At 34.4% G+C, this 17,610-nt stretch overlaps 1 protein-coding gene across 3 annotated transcripts in view; it reads left to right on the top strand.

Moving 5' to 3' along the window:
• Window positions 1-17,610, top strand: part of EPHA3 (EPH receptor A3) — a 349,448-nt gene that overhangs the window by 223,588 nt on the left and 108,250 nt on the right. For all 3 annotated transcript variants that reach the window (XM_077118666.1, XM_077118668.1, XM_077118669.1), the window contains exons 4-5: window positions 10,472-10,627; window positions 11,323-11,658. In XM_077118666.1, the coding sequence (XP_076974781.1) occupies window positions 10,472-10,627; window positions 11,323-11,658 (492 nt within the window). The remainder of the gene's footprint in view (window positions 1-10,471; window positions 10,628-11,322; window positions 11,659-17,610) is intronic.

Genomic DNA, 17,610 nt, shown 5'->3' with positions numbered 1-17,610 from the left:
CATAAACATAAAAATAAATGAAAAATGAGACTTAGAATGGCACTAATTTTATTATTTCCTATATTCCCTTACAAAAAGCTATTAACCATGAAGTGACTTAAACCAAATATTGAATACTTTTAAATTACAAACCTTCCTAGTTGGTGATTTTTTATGCTCATAAAGCAAATATTTAATGTATTAATGGCACATTGCGGTTTTATTTTGTATCCATTGGTTTCTTAACTGTCTATTATCACCTGAGTCATTTTAATTCCTGACAAGAACTACATAATGGTGTGGGGAAGAGAGATATAGGAACATAGTTTGGGCATGCTATTAAAGTGGAGATAGTTTCAAAGCAAATGAGACTGTTATAGATTTAGGATGTAAAATTTAAGCTCTAGGTAACTATAAAGAAATATTGGAAAGCATATGAACTTTTAGAGACAGAAAGTAGAGTGCAGGTTGCCAGGGATGGGAGACAGGGGAGAATGAGGAATTAATGTACAATGGGTATAGGGTTTCTGTTTGGGGAGATGGGAAAGTTTTAGTAACAGAAGGTGGTAAGGTACTGCAACATTTTGAATGTGATTAATCTCACTGATGGAGTTGTTGAATTAAGAATATTTATATTGTATATATATTCCCACAAATAAAAAAGAAAAGAAAAGAAAGAGCATCTAAAGAAACAATGACAATTAAATGAAGTATGTGATCCTGAATGGGATCAAATAAGGGAAGAGTAAAGGCTGAAAAGGAATTACTGGGATATGTGATAGAATTGGAATATATACTATATGCTTTGCATCAATGTTGAAATTCTTGAAATTGATAACTACATTTAATATTACTTACGTGAGTACCCTGCTACTTAGAAAATGTATATAGCAGTATTAAGTGGTCAAGGTAAATGATGTTTCCAACCTATGCTCAAATGTTCCAGAAATGCACTGATAGATAGATGGTAGACAGAAATACAGATTTATCGGTACAAAGATAGATGGAAAGATAAATATAATAATTTTATATTTAAATTTATATATAATATAAATATATTATATATTATAATAATATATTAATATAATAAAAAAAAATTAAAAATGTGACAAAATGTTAATATTGGTGGTTTGGGGTATCTGGGGACATAGGATTATTTGGAGTTCTCTGTATCGGATTTTTATTATTTTTGCAACTTTCTGTATATTTGAAAAAATTCAAAAAAAAAAGTTAGAAAAATACTCAATTCGTATATTTGAAATTCGTAGAGTTATTTCCTCAGGATACAAATTGGCATTGCTTTGAAATAAATCTATCTCGAACATAAAACCAATTTAAAGGATCTCTGATAAAAATACAATATGGTCAGCATTCCTGAAGACTCTAGATGGTCATTTTCTCTTTTGGAGATTTTGGAGCTACTGGATTCTTTTGGAGTTATGACATTATAACTAAAATGAGGAAATACTTTTACAGGTGTTCAGTGACTTTCAGAGATTATTATTATTATTATTTTTTGCTCAAGTGTACCACCTTTCATAGGTTTCCAGTTAAATGCTGGAATTAAAAAAAAAATGTGTACTATTTTCTGCATAAATGTTCCCAAGTAAGGATTTAGGTATGTGAGATCAAAAGTGTAAAATTCGTATTATTGGGCTGTCAGCATTTACAGTCAACCATCATTTCCCTTCATGTTGCATTTTTTAAAGATAAAAAGAAATAAGGAAAAAAATGAAATTCTATTTTATAATAGATACAAGATTTAATAAAAATGCTATATATGTGTGTGTTTAGAGAGAATGATGGTTGTAAATGTGTGCTTTAAACCCTACATATAAAGCATATTTAGTTAATGTACTTAACATGTACATGACATGCTCATGTACATTCAAGGCTCAAGCTGGATAATTGTGACATGTACACACACTACATGTTTGTTGACTGAAGTGTTTTGACTTTTTTGTCCATGTACATTCATTTTGATTCTTAGACTACTTTAAAATGTTTTAGTCTTTTCATTAGAGAAGTGATACCATTCATGCTTAATGAATAAGAAAATGCAGATAGGCAATAACAAAAGGAGCATATATACATTATTTTATACTGCTTTTTTCCAATAAAAATATTATAAGCATCTTTCCATGTTAAACATTAACTTCATCATATAAATGTATGAAAATAACATAATTTATTTATGAGATTATATGAATATAGCATAATTTATTTATCCACTTTTAAATTGGGGGCATTTAAGTTCCTCCTAATTTGCCAATATTTCTTTGTATATTAATATACAATAGGTCCTTTGGAAATTGTAGCCTCTAAGGGTTTGATAGCCTGTATCTCAGCCTCCTAATATGGGTAACAATTTACATTCCACTTTTAATTTATTATGGCAATTGTATTCTCCTAAAATTAAATCCTCATGGTGAGTACTCGATTGGTGAATCCACCCTGTTCTAGTTATTGTTCCAATGCAGCCTGGAAAATGCTGATTCCTACTAAGGCAGATTTAGCCATAGAAGAGATTTAGCTCCTCCAAAACCCTTTCTTAGGAATTGTTTGAAGTTATTCTGGATATTTCTGTGCTATTGTGACATTAAAAAAAAAAATGCAGTGCTATCTGAAAAGCTTTCCCAGGCTGTTTCTCAGTTTATCCTGTGTGTAGGTCTGAGTCCTATGCATTTTGACATTCACCATAATAATATCCATAAAAATGATTTTCTCTCTCATTCTCTCACCTGTTTCTCTTTCTCTCTCTTCTCTCAGCATTTATTGATACATGATATAGAAATTGCAAGTATTTGAAACTTGACTAATGAGCCTCAGAATCTGGGCATTGATTGATAATGAAGAAGAGAAAATCTCAATTAGTGCTACCCTGTGGATTTGGGGTTCTTTTTGAAATTAGAAGACATCTAAAAAGCCAACAAACCATGATGTCCTTGGAACCAGAGCTGCTTTAGAATTTTATTTGTGGTGAATGTCAATTGGGCATATTTCATTGTTACTGGCACCTGTCTTGCTAAATCTGATGGAGCAACAACAAATACTAAAAAGTCCTGTTATAAAGCTATCTATAAGTCATACTAGATTGTGATTGATTCTGTTGTGTTTAATGGCGTAGTGGCATTTAGCCTTAGGCCTTTTTTATTGAACAGTGGAAGGAACAGAAGAAGGAAACACTTGATCACTTTGTAAATGCTGCACATTGCAAGCAGGGTTCAATGACTGAATGTAGCCACTTCCAGTGTATTGAAATGCCTCTGCCTTGCCTCAAAGCATTGTACCGCTATTCAGATGCAAAGAATAGAGTTCCTGTAATATCCTGGAGTACAGCTCATTTTGCAAATAAACAGTTGGTTTGACCTTGTACCAGCACATAGACCCTGTCAGGACTGGAATTGCAAGTCCAGGAAATCATCTTTTTTAGTCAGTGCTGGTTCTGGTCTTTAGTTTGTATTTATGGCTGGCAATTGGTAATATTGCCAGTACTGTGTATATGAGCTAAGGTCTGAATAGTAAAAGGGCCCTATTTACAAATAGATTTATTTTTTTAATTTAAAGTTAATTCAAATTGAAATGAGCCTTTTAGCCCTTAATTAGGATCATGTCTTCTTAAAGTCAAAGGCATTAGTCAACTGGAGACAAAATTCACTTTGCAACTGAAAGGCTGTCTATTTTCTTTCAACAGTAGCCACCATGGTTTACTACATACATTTGCTTCTCTTTCACTATGGTAACTACCCATTCTCTGTATTAGCTTAGCTCAAACCCATCAATTACAACTTAGAGGAAAGTATACTGTGTGCCTTGGGAATGAAGCCAAGATTCTATCTTGAAGCTCTTCTGTGATTATTATTCATTGGCTAGGTAATGCTTATAATACTCCCTACTTCATACTATTTTCCATTATTATTTTCCAGAGCTGGTAGTTTATTTTACCCCCCTACTGACCTGCAGTCTTTATTTCCTGTTTTATTGTTTCCCCTACAGGTTCCCAAAATATTTCTAGATCATTCACTATATATTAGTATTCTTTTTGGCTTCCTTCTATTATTTTATTCTCACTTTTTAATGTTTCTCAATTGAATATTGACTTTGGGCAGGGGCCTTGTCTTATTTGGTCTTTTGTGGCCCATCCTGGCGATTTTTCAATAAATTTTTCTTATTACTTTGCAAACATGTCCTCACTAACTCAGCATTTGACATAGAGATATTAAAGATGAGGTTAGTAAGGAAAGGACTCACTGCAGATTAACAGAAGGGAAATGTGTTCTTTTTAGTTGTATTTTCAAAGCTGTGCTTGTTTTCCTGTTTTTACTAAAAGAGAAAAAAATTGCTTTACATTTTAAGAATTAAGAAGAATAGTTAATATAGTGATTTATTATCTTTACTATTCTTTGATGCCTAAGACTCCCGAATGTCTAACCATCTGCCTTATCTAAACTGTGCAAAAAGGAAGAGTATAATCAAGTATAGCTTCATTATATTATTAGTTAAGGTGAAAATATAATAGTAGTGAAGTATTTGTTTTGTGGTAATTTATCTTACACTCCATCCAACTGTGAAATCAAGGTGTCCTTTGAATATGTACAGCCTGGAAACAGGAGAACATTGCAAAAGAAAATAATCCATCATTTCTTTTTCAAGAATATTTATTTTAAATAAGGAGAGAAATTTGTTTCCTCCATCTTAGTGCCCTGTATGTAATTTCAATGACTAATTTTAATCCTTAAAGCAGTGATGAAAGTAAAGACACATTTTTCTATTTTTGTTCTACTCAGATAAGGGATAATTCAAATTTTGGGACACATGGTACTAATCTTTTATGGTATCTAGCCTCAAGAATCCTTAGAGACAATTCAGTCAACACATGTAATTTTATAAATGAGGAAAAGTCCACAGAATACAGTTAGTAGCAAGTTACTCCTTCACTTAAAGATGTAATTCATCAGTTTCTCTGTGTTGGAAAATATACTAGTCACTGGGCATACAAAATAAGTAGGAAATAACTCCAGTCTCTGAGTTGCAATTTGGAAATACGTACTTACCACAGATGTAACTTCAGAGATATTTATAGAAAAGGAATTCACTCTCTCAACCACCACACTTTAATCCCGAGAGACCCGATGATGCTTGAAAAGCCGAGATCAAGACCTACCTACCTTTCCCCCAAGTCCAGTGCTCTTTCTGTAACATGCTGAAACATTTTCAAGTATTGGGATTAAAAAAGAAGAGAAAGTTTTTGGATCACATGGGGATTTAGAGTAGAGAAATCATTCTTTATATCATAATGGTGGATATTTGCTGTTTGTCAAAATCCATACGACTATATATGGAGAGAATGACCTGTACTGTGAAGTGTGTATTTTAGCTACCAATAATGAATCAATATTTGTTCTTAATTATAACAAATGTGCCACATTAATGAAAGAGGAAAGTATATTTGGGGGGCATGGTATTAGGAACTCTTGTACTTTTTGTGTTGGTTTTCTGCAAAACTTCAAACTACTCTATTTTTTATTATTTTTTTTCTAAAGGAGAGAAATCAGAGAATTTTTTGATGATGATCATAAAAGATGTCATATAGAAAGGTATCTTGCCAGTCAAATTCTCAAGTTAGGAAATTCATTTTTAAAATACTACATCATATGTAATTGATTTGGTTGGCCAATTTGTGATCTCCCTTGAAAGCTAGAATTGTGAGTTTTACCACTATAAGACTGAACATAGTAGCGCCTAGGTCATGTTAGAAGATCAATAGATGTTTGACGAAAGTGAATAAATGGGTCTAGACACTATATAAGCAAATTCTGATTCTCAGTAAGTCGATAACAGTATCCAGTTAGGCTTGAGGAGATGCTATGTCGCATTTGTGATGGTTGTCAATTTATGCTCATGGATCAATCTACTTTAATTTGTCAACATAAAATTTAAGGTGAGGGTTCATGTCACAGTTTGCTTGTTTAACATTTTCCATAGAACAAGTGGGGCAAAACATCTATGGAACCACAAACATCTGGCAATTTGGAGCTACGTAAGAGATTTTAAAGTTTACTCTTTGGTTTACTACCCTGGAGTTCAAATCTATGAATAATTTTAGCAGTTTTTGACTAACAGAATATACTACTGGGTTACCTGAGAGGAAAATGTAAATCAGAACTTTTTCATGTTAGCAGTAGTTTGCAAATATGTCCACATCCATCTTTGTTGAGTATTGCTTTCATAGCTGGTCTGTACAAGGGAGGGCCTTGATTACATGGCTTGGACTTTTATTTTCAAACTTGCCACTGGATAAATCTAAAGAAGTAATAATTTGCCTATCCTCTGATATTGGTATTCCACGATAAAGTGTCCAGGACTTCCCTTGAGTAATCAAAGGAGGGAAAACATATTAACATATCTACTTCCTACTCTTTTACTTGGATTTTTCCTTTTATATGCTGAAACTTCTTAGCCTGAAGTAATACTTAGGTGAGAGAAATGTTCAGGTTGTTATATCACAAGTTTTACATTCAGAATCGGAAGGGGATGATTTAAAAATACTATTATTGCTTTTCTACTAGAAGCTAAGATAATAAAATACAAATATTTCTGCCCCTTTAAGTTAAAGTTTCACATTCTCCCATGGGGTCTAGCTGAAGAATAAAGAAGATATACTAGAAGGGTAGATGTTCAAGCACACATTGATTTATTGCAAAGGGAGGGAGAAGAATTTTGGTGGAAAAAACTTTTAAAGTGAGCTTATTATGTAAATGCTTTCTCCATATACATTTATAGAGAGTGTTTCCAGTAGAAAAGTTTTATCAGTGAATGTATGTTTTCCAGATACAGGTTGTCACCCTCTTCCTGAAGTTGATGGAATCCTTCTTTCCTGCTAATAAAATGCAGTTACCCCTATGTCCAAACCAATGTTAGACATCAAATAGATAGAGATATACAAGAGAGCACTGGTCTTTCGGAAAAGTTTTCTTAGTAGGAAAAGACCACAGAGGGGTTGCCTTTTTAAAATTAAGTAATGACTTTAAGTGATTATTTTTCAGTGTAATATTACTGGTTTGGAAATGGTAGAAAATTAATTCATTTTTAAAGAATAATTTGCTTTCGATATTTGCTTTATATATAATTGAAAGCAGAAATATTCCTTGCTTGTTCAGACCATACCATTGGATTTATTTGTCATTTTGAGCAAAGTATTCATCTTGTTTGTGCTTCAATTTTCTATGAAATTAGCAGTTCAGTTGAGACAGTACATATGAAAGTCCTTCAGAAACTGTACATAGCTACACAATTTAGGCTATCATTGTATCCTGCATATATATGTCATTCAGCTAATGTGTATAAATTGATGGTTAAAAATTATCAGCTAATTACCAGTTGCAAGCAGATACAGTCTGCCCCTAACTTCCTGGAGTTCAGGGTCCTCAGGTGTAAAATTCAGGGATTGGACAATCTGATCTATTAGGATCTTTCTAGCTCCATTAGGCTATATTCTGTTTAATTAGAACATCTAAACTACATTCTAACGTACAGCTAAACTATATTCCCTGCTTGTCTTTTTTGTGTCATTAGGGATGCAGTCTGCTACAAGTGAAAGAAAACTTGCCCAGAGAGGCTTAAATAAATAAGATGTTATTTTTCTGCCATTATAGGAAATCCTTACATGGGTGACGTCTAGAGAAACAAGCTGTTCTAGTTTGCCAGCTGCCGGAATGCAACACACCATAGATGGATTGGCTTTTAATAAAAGGGGATTTATTTTGTTAGTTCTTCAGAGGAAAGGCAGCTAACTTTCCACTGAGGTTCTTTCTTACGTGGAAGGCACAAGATGGTCTCTGCTGGTCTTCTCTCCAGGCCCCTGGGTTCCAACAACTTTCCCGGGGTGACTTCTTTCTGCATCTCCAAAGGCCTGGGCTGAGCTATGAGTGCTGAAATGAGGCATGCTGAGCTGCTTAGCTGTGCTACGTTGCACTCTCTCACTTAAGCACCAGCCAATTAAGTCAAACCTCACTCATTGCAGCCGACTGCAGATATAATTAGCAAGAGATGAGGTTCACGTACCATTGGCTCATTTCCACAGCAACAAAACTAGGTATGCTCACCTGGCCAAGTTGACAACGGAATCTAACTAACACACAAGCACAAGGCACACATCTCTCTGATTCTCTTGACTTTAATTTATTGTTATATGTAAGCTGCTGCAATTTCAGCTATTATATCCATATTCAAGGCAGGAACAAATTAGGAGTGTCTTCTTTGCATTTTGGAGACTTTTGTTGGAAAAGAAAAAGGTGTCTCAGAGACTTCCATCAGAACTTTTTATATCTCTTTCTCCATCTCCCATGGGCTGTTTCTTTGGCCCTCCAATCTTAGCTGCAATGGAATCTAAGAAAGGGAAGTCCTTCGCTGGATACAGTTGTGACAAAATCAGGATTTTAATAGCAAACTGGAAGCAGGGTTTCATCAACAGGACCTGCCACAATACTTAACAGTCTGTCACTCATGTTTACCTCTTTATTTAACTATGCTTCTTACTAGCCAGCTCCTACTCTCTCTTCATGTCATCATCTTTTTCAGATGACATTCCAACTTCCCAGTCAGCATGGAATGCTTGCTCGAAGGTAGGGCATATGTTTGTTAACACATTCAACATTTCGGTGGGGACAGCATAAAGGACATTTGTATAGTCATGGCTTATAAAGGGCCTGGACAAGAGTTGATGCCCAACAGATGTATTAAACTGTATGATATGTGTCTACCTCTTTTATTACTATCTCTGTGGTCTTTATCTAGGCATAATCAGATAAAATTTAGTTACTAGTTTGAATCACAGTTTTAATTTCTGGATTTATTGACAGTAGCTACCTTTAAAATTACTATCAGGAATCTTGATAAATATGATACAGTTAAAAGGAGATTGTGTGACTCTCTTGCCTTTTCTTAAGTATCACATTGTGTAAGCATTTATTATATTAACAAAAACTGAGGGTTTGGTGAATACCTTTTCAATAAATTGCTAAAGCTTCGAAGAAAAATACACAGGTAAACTTACAAGTATACAAAATAGCCAAGTATATTGCAGCACTGCGACTTAATCTTACTAAACAGTGTCCTATTGCAAATTTAATGGTATTCACTGGTAAACTAAATTGAAACAGAAGTTAAGTACATTGTCTATTTATATGCTTTACCTAATTTCTCCCTAAAGCCTAAGAGAAGAGAGGAAGTTTCTAACCAATTTAGGGGCAGTGTTAAAAAGTCTATCTTCCTAATCTCTATTTGATTAGGGTAATGGAATTTATTTGAAGGAATCTCAATGTGGTTCCAAAATTTGTTCAACATAATACAAAATGTTTCTGTGTCAGCCATCTTGTAGGATTTAGAAAACAGCAAGCCTAGATTAGTGGTTACTATTTTTTTTTAAGTCATTCTAATTATTTCTCTTGGCAATGTATTTCCTTTGTTTAAATTTAGGAGTCTGTCAGTAGGAAGGTCACTATTATGGATGTAACCTTTCAAAATACATTTGATGGTTATAGGATGTGTTTTTCTTTTTTGGTGGGGGGGCGGTAGTGTTGCATGGTCCAGAAATCAGGTCTCCTGCATGGAAGGTGAACATTCTACCACTGAACCACCCATGCACCCCATTTAGTGGTTATAGAAGTTAAGATTTATCCATGTAGATTTTAGTTGAATGTAAAAAAACCCCTAGTCACAATCTGAATTTGAAATGAGAAAATTCTGGAATCAACAGTAAAGACAATCTGTAGGGCCAATTCTGTGTGTAAGACTTTAAACCATCATGTCTCAGTATACCATGAAATTGAAAGAAAGTAGAAAACAGTGTTAGGAAAAAATCTTCATTTAATGACAATTCACAAGTCTATCACTTTAAATAGAAATTTTATTTTCCTATGTATTTTAGAAATAGATCAGAGTATATATTTAAATCTTTATTGTAGTTGCTATAGAATGAACAATTCGTGTCAAATAGAAAAAAATCTTAAAATTTAGACAAAGCTTATGGCTTCAATTGCTTACTGTCCATAGGAAGAAGCTGTATACACACAGAGAAATTATAAAACAAGTCAAGTGTAATATATTGCTAGCTGCTGTTCAGATAGTATGCACATTGCATCATGTTTTAAAAAGGGAATGACTGCATAGTAGCATGGTTTTGCTTTGTTTTCTCCACAAATAGTCCAATGCCAAGTAAAGCTGTGAAAACATGAGCTAGAAATTTCATTGCACTCTAGTGCCAAAATAATCTAAATCTGGTGGGGTTTTTTCCCCCATAACATTTGGTGCATATTCAAATGTATATGCAGAAATGCTATACTGGGCCACATTATTTGTTTCTGTAAATTCTAGGAATTAAAAAAAAAAAAAGCATTTTCTTCATAAGAAATATAAGCCCTAATGCTTTGAAATCTGCTTCATGTATTTTCAAAGTTACCACAGAATTTTAAAAGAGTCATTTTGTTTCTAGCTTGTGGACCCGGTTTCTACAAGGCTTCAGCTGGTAATATGAAGTGTGCTAAGTGCCCACCTCACAGTTCTACCCATGAAGATGGTTCAATGAACTGCAGGTGTGAGAATAATTACTTCCGAGCAGACAAAGACCCTCCATCCATGGCTTGTACCCGTGAGTAGTTTTGCTGCAACCCATGCCTCCATATTTACTTTGTTTTGCTTTTTCTTCTTATTGTGCTTCTTTTTCTTTTCTTTCCTTTTTTGTTTTAGCATTTGCGCCCCCCCCCCCTTTTTTTCCATTATGTATGTGCAAATTGAAAGCTTTCTCTGCTTCCCTCTCCATGCTTGGCTCACCACAAATGCAACATTTATCACACTGAATGTATAGTTTTTAGAACATTTCCTGCAGCATGACACCTTGAAAGAAATACAAATCTGCATCTTGTTTTAGATCTTGCGTTACTTTTGATAGGATAGAGGAGGCAATCGACATGGGATTTTGTATTTCTGTTCCCTCCTGCTGTATGTTGGTCATAGGTCATGGAGAAAGAGACTGATTTATAAAACTAATACTAAAGTTCTTATAACTATTCACAAGGGTATTGGATTTAGTGGTAAGTTATTTTGTGGGACTTTGCAAATGCATCCTCAACCTGGAGTCAGAACTCCCCCATTCATATAGTGAGGAGGACAGCAGCCTTGAATCCGTGTATCTATGTCTCATGAACCCTCAATGGATAAAGGAGAAGTAGATAATGAAAGACAAGATGGTTATTTACCTCTTTCGGCTGCATTGTAAAAGATCTATTTCCCTTATAGGAGGAAACAAGAGAGAGACTCATTAATCTTTGTTGAACTACCTTACAGGACCTCCGTCTGCACCAAGAAATGTTATCTCTAATATAAACGAGACCTCAGTTATCCTGGACTGGAGTTGGCCCCTAGACACAGGAGGCCGGAAAGATGTTACCTTCAACATCATATGCAAAAAGTGTGGGTGGAATGTAAAACAGTGTGAGCCATGCAGCCCAAATGTCCGCTTCCTCCCACGACAGTTCGGACTCACCAACACCACGGTGACCGTGACGGACCTCCTGGCGCACACTAACTACACCTTTGAGATCGACTCGGTTAACGGGGTGTCAGAGCTGAGCTCACCGCCAAGGCAGTTCGCCTCAGTCAGCATCACGACTAATCAGGCAGGTAAGTGCACCCTGGATGCTTCTCACTCTGGCTCCATCCAACTCAAATAATGGTTCTGGAGGAAATAACACAATAAAGTAGGGAAATATTTGAAAGATCCCCCCAGCGGTTTATCTTCAATCCCTTTTGTACAGTTTTAGTAAATTGAATTTAATCACAATTTAATTCTTCAGGTAAGAACTGCATTTCTTAGGTGATTTTTAAACTAGTTGAGTCCTTGCTTCCTTTGGAATCCTTTCGACATTTTCATATTTCAAATAACTTAACCATTATTGAATCTTCACATTGAGAAAGTTACATAGGCTATTTAAAACTGTAAACATATTTCCTTTAGTTGCAGATCTATTAGAATTTTTATATAGTTATTCACTTTATGCTCCTAAGAAGCTCTGACTGTTAATTATACATCTCTGATTAATGAAAAATAAGAAAATTAAGTAATTTTAATTAATAGGTAAGTTCTGCATTAAAAAAGGCAATATATGGAATTGATGGGGAAGCATAGTAGGAAAAGGTATTGCTAAAGAAGGATTGGAACCACTGGTCTAATTAAGTTTCCCTTATACATTTTAAGATGATTGCACCATTTTTCCACGTACAATCTCTTCCCAACTAAAGACAAAAATTCCAATTTTTTTTTTATTCTTTCTTTAAGTCCTCTTTGTGTTTTCTAGATCTCTGGTAATCCTTGTGATTTTTTTTTTTTAATATAGTGTGGTATCACGAATTACTTATGGGATTTTATTTGTGGTTCTTTCGAATATATAGAGGATCATACTTTGTGACTTTTACAGATGTTACCCATTTGAGAGATAAAAATCATGTTTCCAACATTGATAACAGTGGTGAATGAGTAATAAATAGTTTTGTCTTTTATAATGAAATAAAACTTCTACAATGTTAAGCTTATAGGTATTTGCTGTGCAGAATTTTTGCTTCAGGATATTATATTTAAGGATACATTCTAAGCAGCTCAAATCAGAAATATTATTCCATGTGATTATTTGTATATTTAAAGCAAATAAACATGGGAGCCGGAAAGGAAGAGACAGGATACCACCTTGAAAATGCTTTTGCTAGAAATAGAGATCTCCATGTCTAACTCAGGTGAGCTCAGCCCTGAGCTGGAAATCAGGAGTGAGTGGAAATGTGGCTTCTGAGCTGCGTTTGGTTTAAATTATGGAAGCCCCTATGCTTTCTATTGGAATCGCTCTTGGCTCTGAGGATATCAGAATGTGTACTAGATGCTGCAGGCCAAGGGAAAGAAGCAATGACTAATTCCTCCCATTAGATGGAAGAGATTGAGGCAATCAAAGGAGTAGCCAAAACCACATTTTGTTCTTCTCACTTGGCTGCCTCACGAACTTAAATTACCCAAGGGTACACTATTAAAAAGTGTCATCTAGAGCTAAGGTTCTGCAAATAAGCACCAAGATGACTGTGGTGTTGTTGAAGTATTGAACTATTTTATTCTAGTTAACATAGAAATGTATCTATTGTGGTTGATTCCTCAGGTATCCTGAGTAATCCCCAAATCTCAGTACCTCCATTCCGACTCCATCTTCCTCATCATCCAGCAATCAAAGGGTTAAGTGCTGGCAAAAGAGGGGTCTCCAGAATCCTGCATTAGCACTCCTTCCTTGTGAGGGGTTCATCCTGCCCTACCTTGTCTGTTGTTAGATATTTTGAACGCAACAGTTGACAGTGCCCACCATTCAAATTTGGGTCTTTCTGATTACAAATCCCTCTTTTGCTTTCCAACTTCACTTCCAGTCTCATATATTGATAGAACTTTATATTTTTAAATAGTCTCTTGTGGTAATAAAGGCACTTTATTTGTGGAAAAGACATGACTTTTAAATGAAATGCACTGAATCATTATTTTAATCTTGCTCACTGAATCACTAATTTCTCCTCCTTGAAGCTAGATCCTACACAAATCAACATATGCTTTTGCTTTGCTTGAGTTAATAATATTCAAACTTTGTAACTGATGTTATTTCAAATTTGTAATTTGGGTTTATTTAACTGGCTACTATGAGTGAAAAAAAAGAGTAATGCTATTACTATCTATTGCTAAATATACCTTCTCATATTCAATGAACATGGCAATTTTAGGAAATTATAATGATGTGGCAAATGGCTTTCCCAAATCCTCTATTTCAAGCTGATTTACTATCATGTTTAAAATAGGAGCATCAATCTGTGTTATAATTATCTCTTAAGTCAAACAGAAATGTATATAAACAATCAAAATCTCCTCCTTTCCTATCTTATCATGCCCCTGTGTCTTTCTGACAGTGTATTTATCAGGATACTCATAGTTCCAAATATATACAGTGAATGAATCTAGGTAAAGTGGCAACTAAAAGCAGGTCAAGTCATTAAAACATAAGTGGGGTTGCTGCTTTGCTCCTTCCAGTTACAAATCACAGGGTAATACCGAGACTCAGCAGGGACAATATCAGTTACTTACTCACCTCAACCCCACTCCGGTCAAAAGAAAAGAAAAAAAAAGAAAAAAAAGGACCACAAATCTATCCATAATATGCACCACTGGGCATTTTGTATCTTTTCCTCAGGATGTGTGTATCTCTTTGTGTGCTTGGGGAGGTAGAGGTCTTTGTTCCACCTTCAAATCCCTAGGGTAAGATATATAAGCAAGATTAGAAGCAGTGCCATTTCTGCAGGGAGTGTTTCTTTGTTTTGCTTTATTTTTGTTCTTGTGAAGGTTAATGGACTGGTAGCTTTGAAAAATGAGCTCCCTACCACAGGGAAGATATGGCTGTGACAGATATGATGCCACAGTGTTTCAATTCCTCCTAGTCCGCCTATCTTTGACATGGACATAAAGGCGGAAACGTGAATGTGTCCCTTTTAATTTAGTTTGTGAGATTGAGTTTGTTGATTTTCCTCTTGATTACATTGTAAAAGCCTTGTGATGACCACATGATAAGGCGACTTCTAAATTGTAGGGGATATGTTGTAAATTCGGATATTGGTTCTCAGCTCTCAATACTTCCACAAAGCATGTCAGTGAGATAAGAAAACATGGCCTCTAAATGGAGATTGTATCCATGAATCGATCAAACATGTAGAGAACAGCAGATTGTCAAAACAAAACCCACAAACCTGTAAAACTAGAAAGGTGTAAATGGCTGCTTTTCTTGTGTAGAATGGGTATATTTACCTGTAATTTTCTGAAATAATCAGTCCACTAGTGGAACATACATTTCTATTTATTCTCACCTTCTATTATAATACCTGTTTTTTTTCACTATCGGATTTCATACAATGATCTCAGACTAGGATGGGGAAACTAACAGACACCTGATGGGGCTTGGAGTTTTCTAGTCCTGCTTTCTCCCTTACTCTCTTTTTCCCTTTTTAAAGGCAGAGAAATTGTGCCCCTAAGAAGTTATGTGACTTTTCTAACATTTCATTAAACATAAAATTGCCACTTATGTCTCTGAACTCCACTTGCAACTCCTACTCCCCTACTCTTTCTGTCATCCTGTGATACATGCCATCAAAATACACAGAGCGATGCTGCCTAGGAGACTGGGAGGGGTTTTATAGGAAGAATCTGCTATAACCCACATTGTCTGCACTAAATCTGGTCCTTGCTGCTCAGTCATTTATCACAGAATATCTTAGGGATATTCTGCAAGAAATCTTCCTTATCATCTCTGTCCTTACCAAGATGCAATTCTTTACTTCCTCTTTCTCCAGGGAAAATTATTCCTTCTACTTAGGAAGGCCATAAATAAGAAGGAGAAGAAAAGAAAATCTTAATCTCCTCTCTTCCAAATCCTATAGTCTGGTTTCTGTCCTTATTCTACCCAAAGTTTCTTTCTGAAGATCAGTGACAAATTCATATATATGTGTGTGTGTGTGTGTGTGTGTGTGTGTGTGTGTGTGTGTGTGTGTTTATGTATGTATATGTATGTTATATATACAAATACAACATATTTATATATTTATTTATGTTAAGTTGAATGCAAATGTTAGGTAGAATATAAATTTGATGAGGAAATGAATCTTGACTGAATGTTCATTTTTCTATTTCTAGGATTCTGAACAGTGCCTTCTAGCTCATTGTTGAATGAATGAATGAATTAATGATTTTTAATTGGCATTTTCATCATATGAAAGTTCAAGCATATTCTATCTCAACCACTTTTACTCCTTTTTGTTTTCCTCTCTAATAGTGAAGCCATACTTTTCCCCAGATGACAAGATTCAAATACTTGAAATAATCTTTGGCTCATCTTCTACATTAAAATTTCTCACATAAAACCCATTTTTCCTTGAATTGTCTTGAAAGTTTACTCTTTATCTACTTTTGTTATTCAATTTTTAAAATCTTGGTTTTAAAATTTCAAAATAAATAGTTCCATAAATTATAATAGTCATCTTCTAATAATAATAATAAAGTGAAATATATTAATTTAGATCAAAATATCATATCTCCTGGCAGTTTTTTTTTTCTGAGATGTTTGTACAAAAGGGTTTATTAATCAATAAGTATATTTGAATGCCTCCTATATGATGGTATAATATGTAGTCCCAGCCATTCAGGTACTTACAATATAGAGATTTTTTAAAATTATATGAATCAAATAAACTTGCAAAAAGCACTGCAGAATTAAATGAGCTAAGAAGTAGACATTTAAAGATTTTAGAGATATACTTTGAAATATACAAATAAATCATATAGGTATAAGAAATGGCAATATAATAAAAATATTGGAAACCCTTGAGTTCCCTGAATGACCAGCAGATAGTGTTATCATTATCATCAAAAGAAGTTGACTTAGTTTTATTTAGATTTTATATTGTAGGAGCATTATTTTATGTGATAGCATCTGAAAGAATATCAAATATAACAAAAATATTTCTGTCCTGGGGTTTAAACATGGCCTCTCCTACACTATCATTCACTTAATTTAACGATCTTAGATAAATCCTTTCCTTTATTTTAACCACAAATGGCTGCCCATCATGTGAAGGGATTGAATTATATATTCAATCATAATTTATCATGGTTTATTTATTTATTTAGTGTTTCTGGACCTACATTTCAGAGCTTCATTACTTATATGATTATAATCAGTGAATATTTTTAATAAGTATTAAACTAGAAATACTTTTTAAACCATATCCTAAAATGTCAGACTTTTGGCTAAGTTTAAAAAATGCTCTTTTTTTTTTTTTTTTGCCTTTATAAAGCAGATATTTTTAAATCCTTGGCATTCCTTATTCTAAAATATATTTCCTTTATCCAGCTTGTTGTATTGGAATTTAGAACTAGCATATATGTACTTTGGAGTAATGCCTCATGTTGCAGACAGGCAGTTAGTTATACACTTTAGCATTTCTGAAGAAACAGCATTTAGAAATAAAGGTAGAAAAGAGATGCAGCTGGATCTGCTATCGAGCTATTGCCACATATTGATGTAGTCCCTGTAGAAGTATACATTGCCATGTACTTATGCTCCCTGGAAGTAAATTAGACATGAGAAGAATCTACATGTATTCCTTCAGAACATGAGGGAACCTGTTCCATAGTAGCAGTTAATGTTGTGAATCTGAAAGTTAAAACATAATGAAAATCACCTACCAAAATAGTGGGGATCCTATGACTCTCACAATGCACTCTCATGAATACCACTCGCTCCTGGCCCAAGCCTTCATTTCTCTTAACAAAAAAGTTCAATATGAATCTAGCCCAGAGATATAAATGAATATTCACATTATAATTCCCATGGTACATTTTGCTTGTCTAGTAATTTAGCTTCCTCCTTTCTGATTTGAAATCAATGCAGATACCTGGACATCTGGGAACTGGGTTGCACGAGCTCTGCAGTGATGTATCATAGTGTGCCTCCAGCACTACATGTCATTTAACACGTCGATTCTGCCTTTCAGCCATGATATCCTTGTTCAGTG

Source organism: Tamandua tetradactyla, chromosome 10 (genome assembly GCF_023851605.1).
Source record: "Tamandua tetradactyla isolate mTamTet1 chromosome 10, mTamTet1.pri, whole genome shotgun sequence".
Classification (NCBI taxonomy): domain Eukaryota; kingdom Metazoa; phylum Chordata; class Mammalia; order Pilosa; family Myrmecophagidae; genus Tamandua; species Tamandua tetradactyla.
This window is presented reverse-complemented; position numbering and strand designations above follow the sequence as displayed.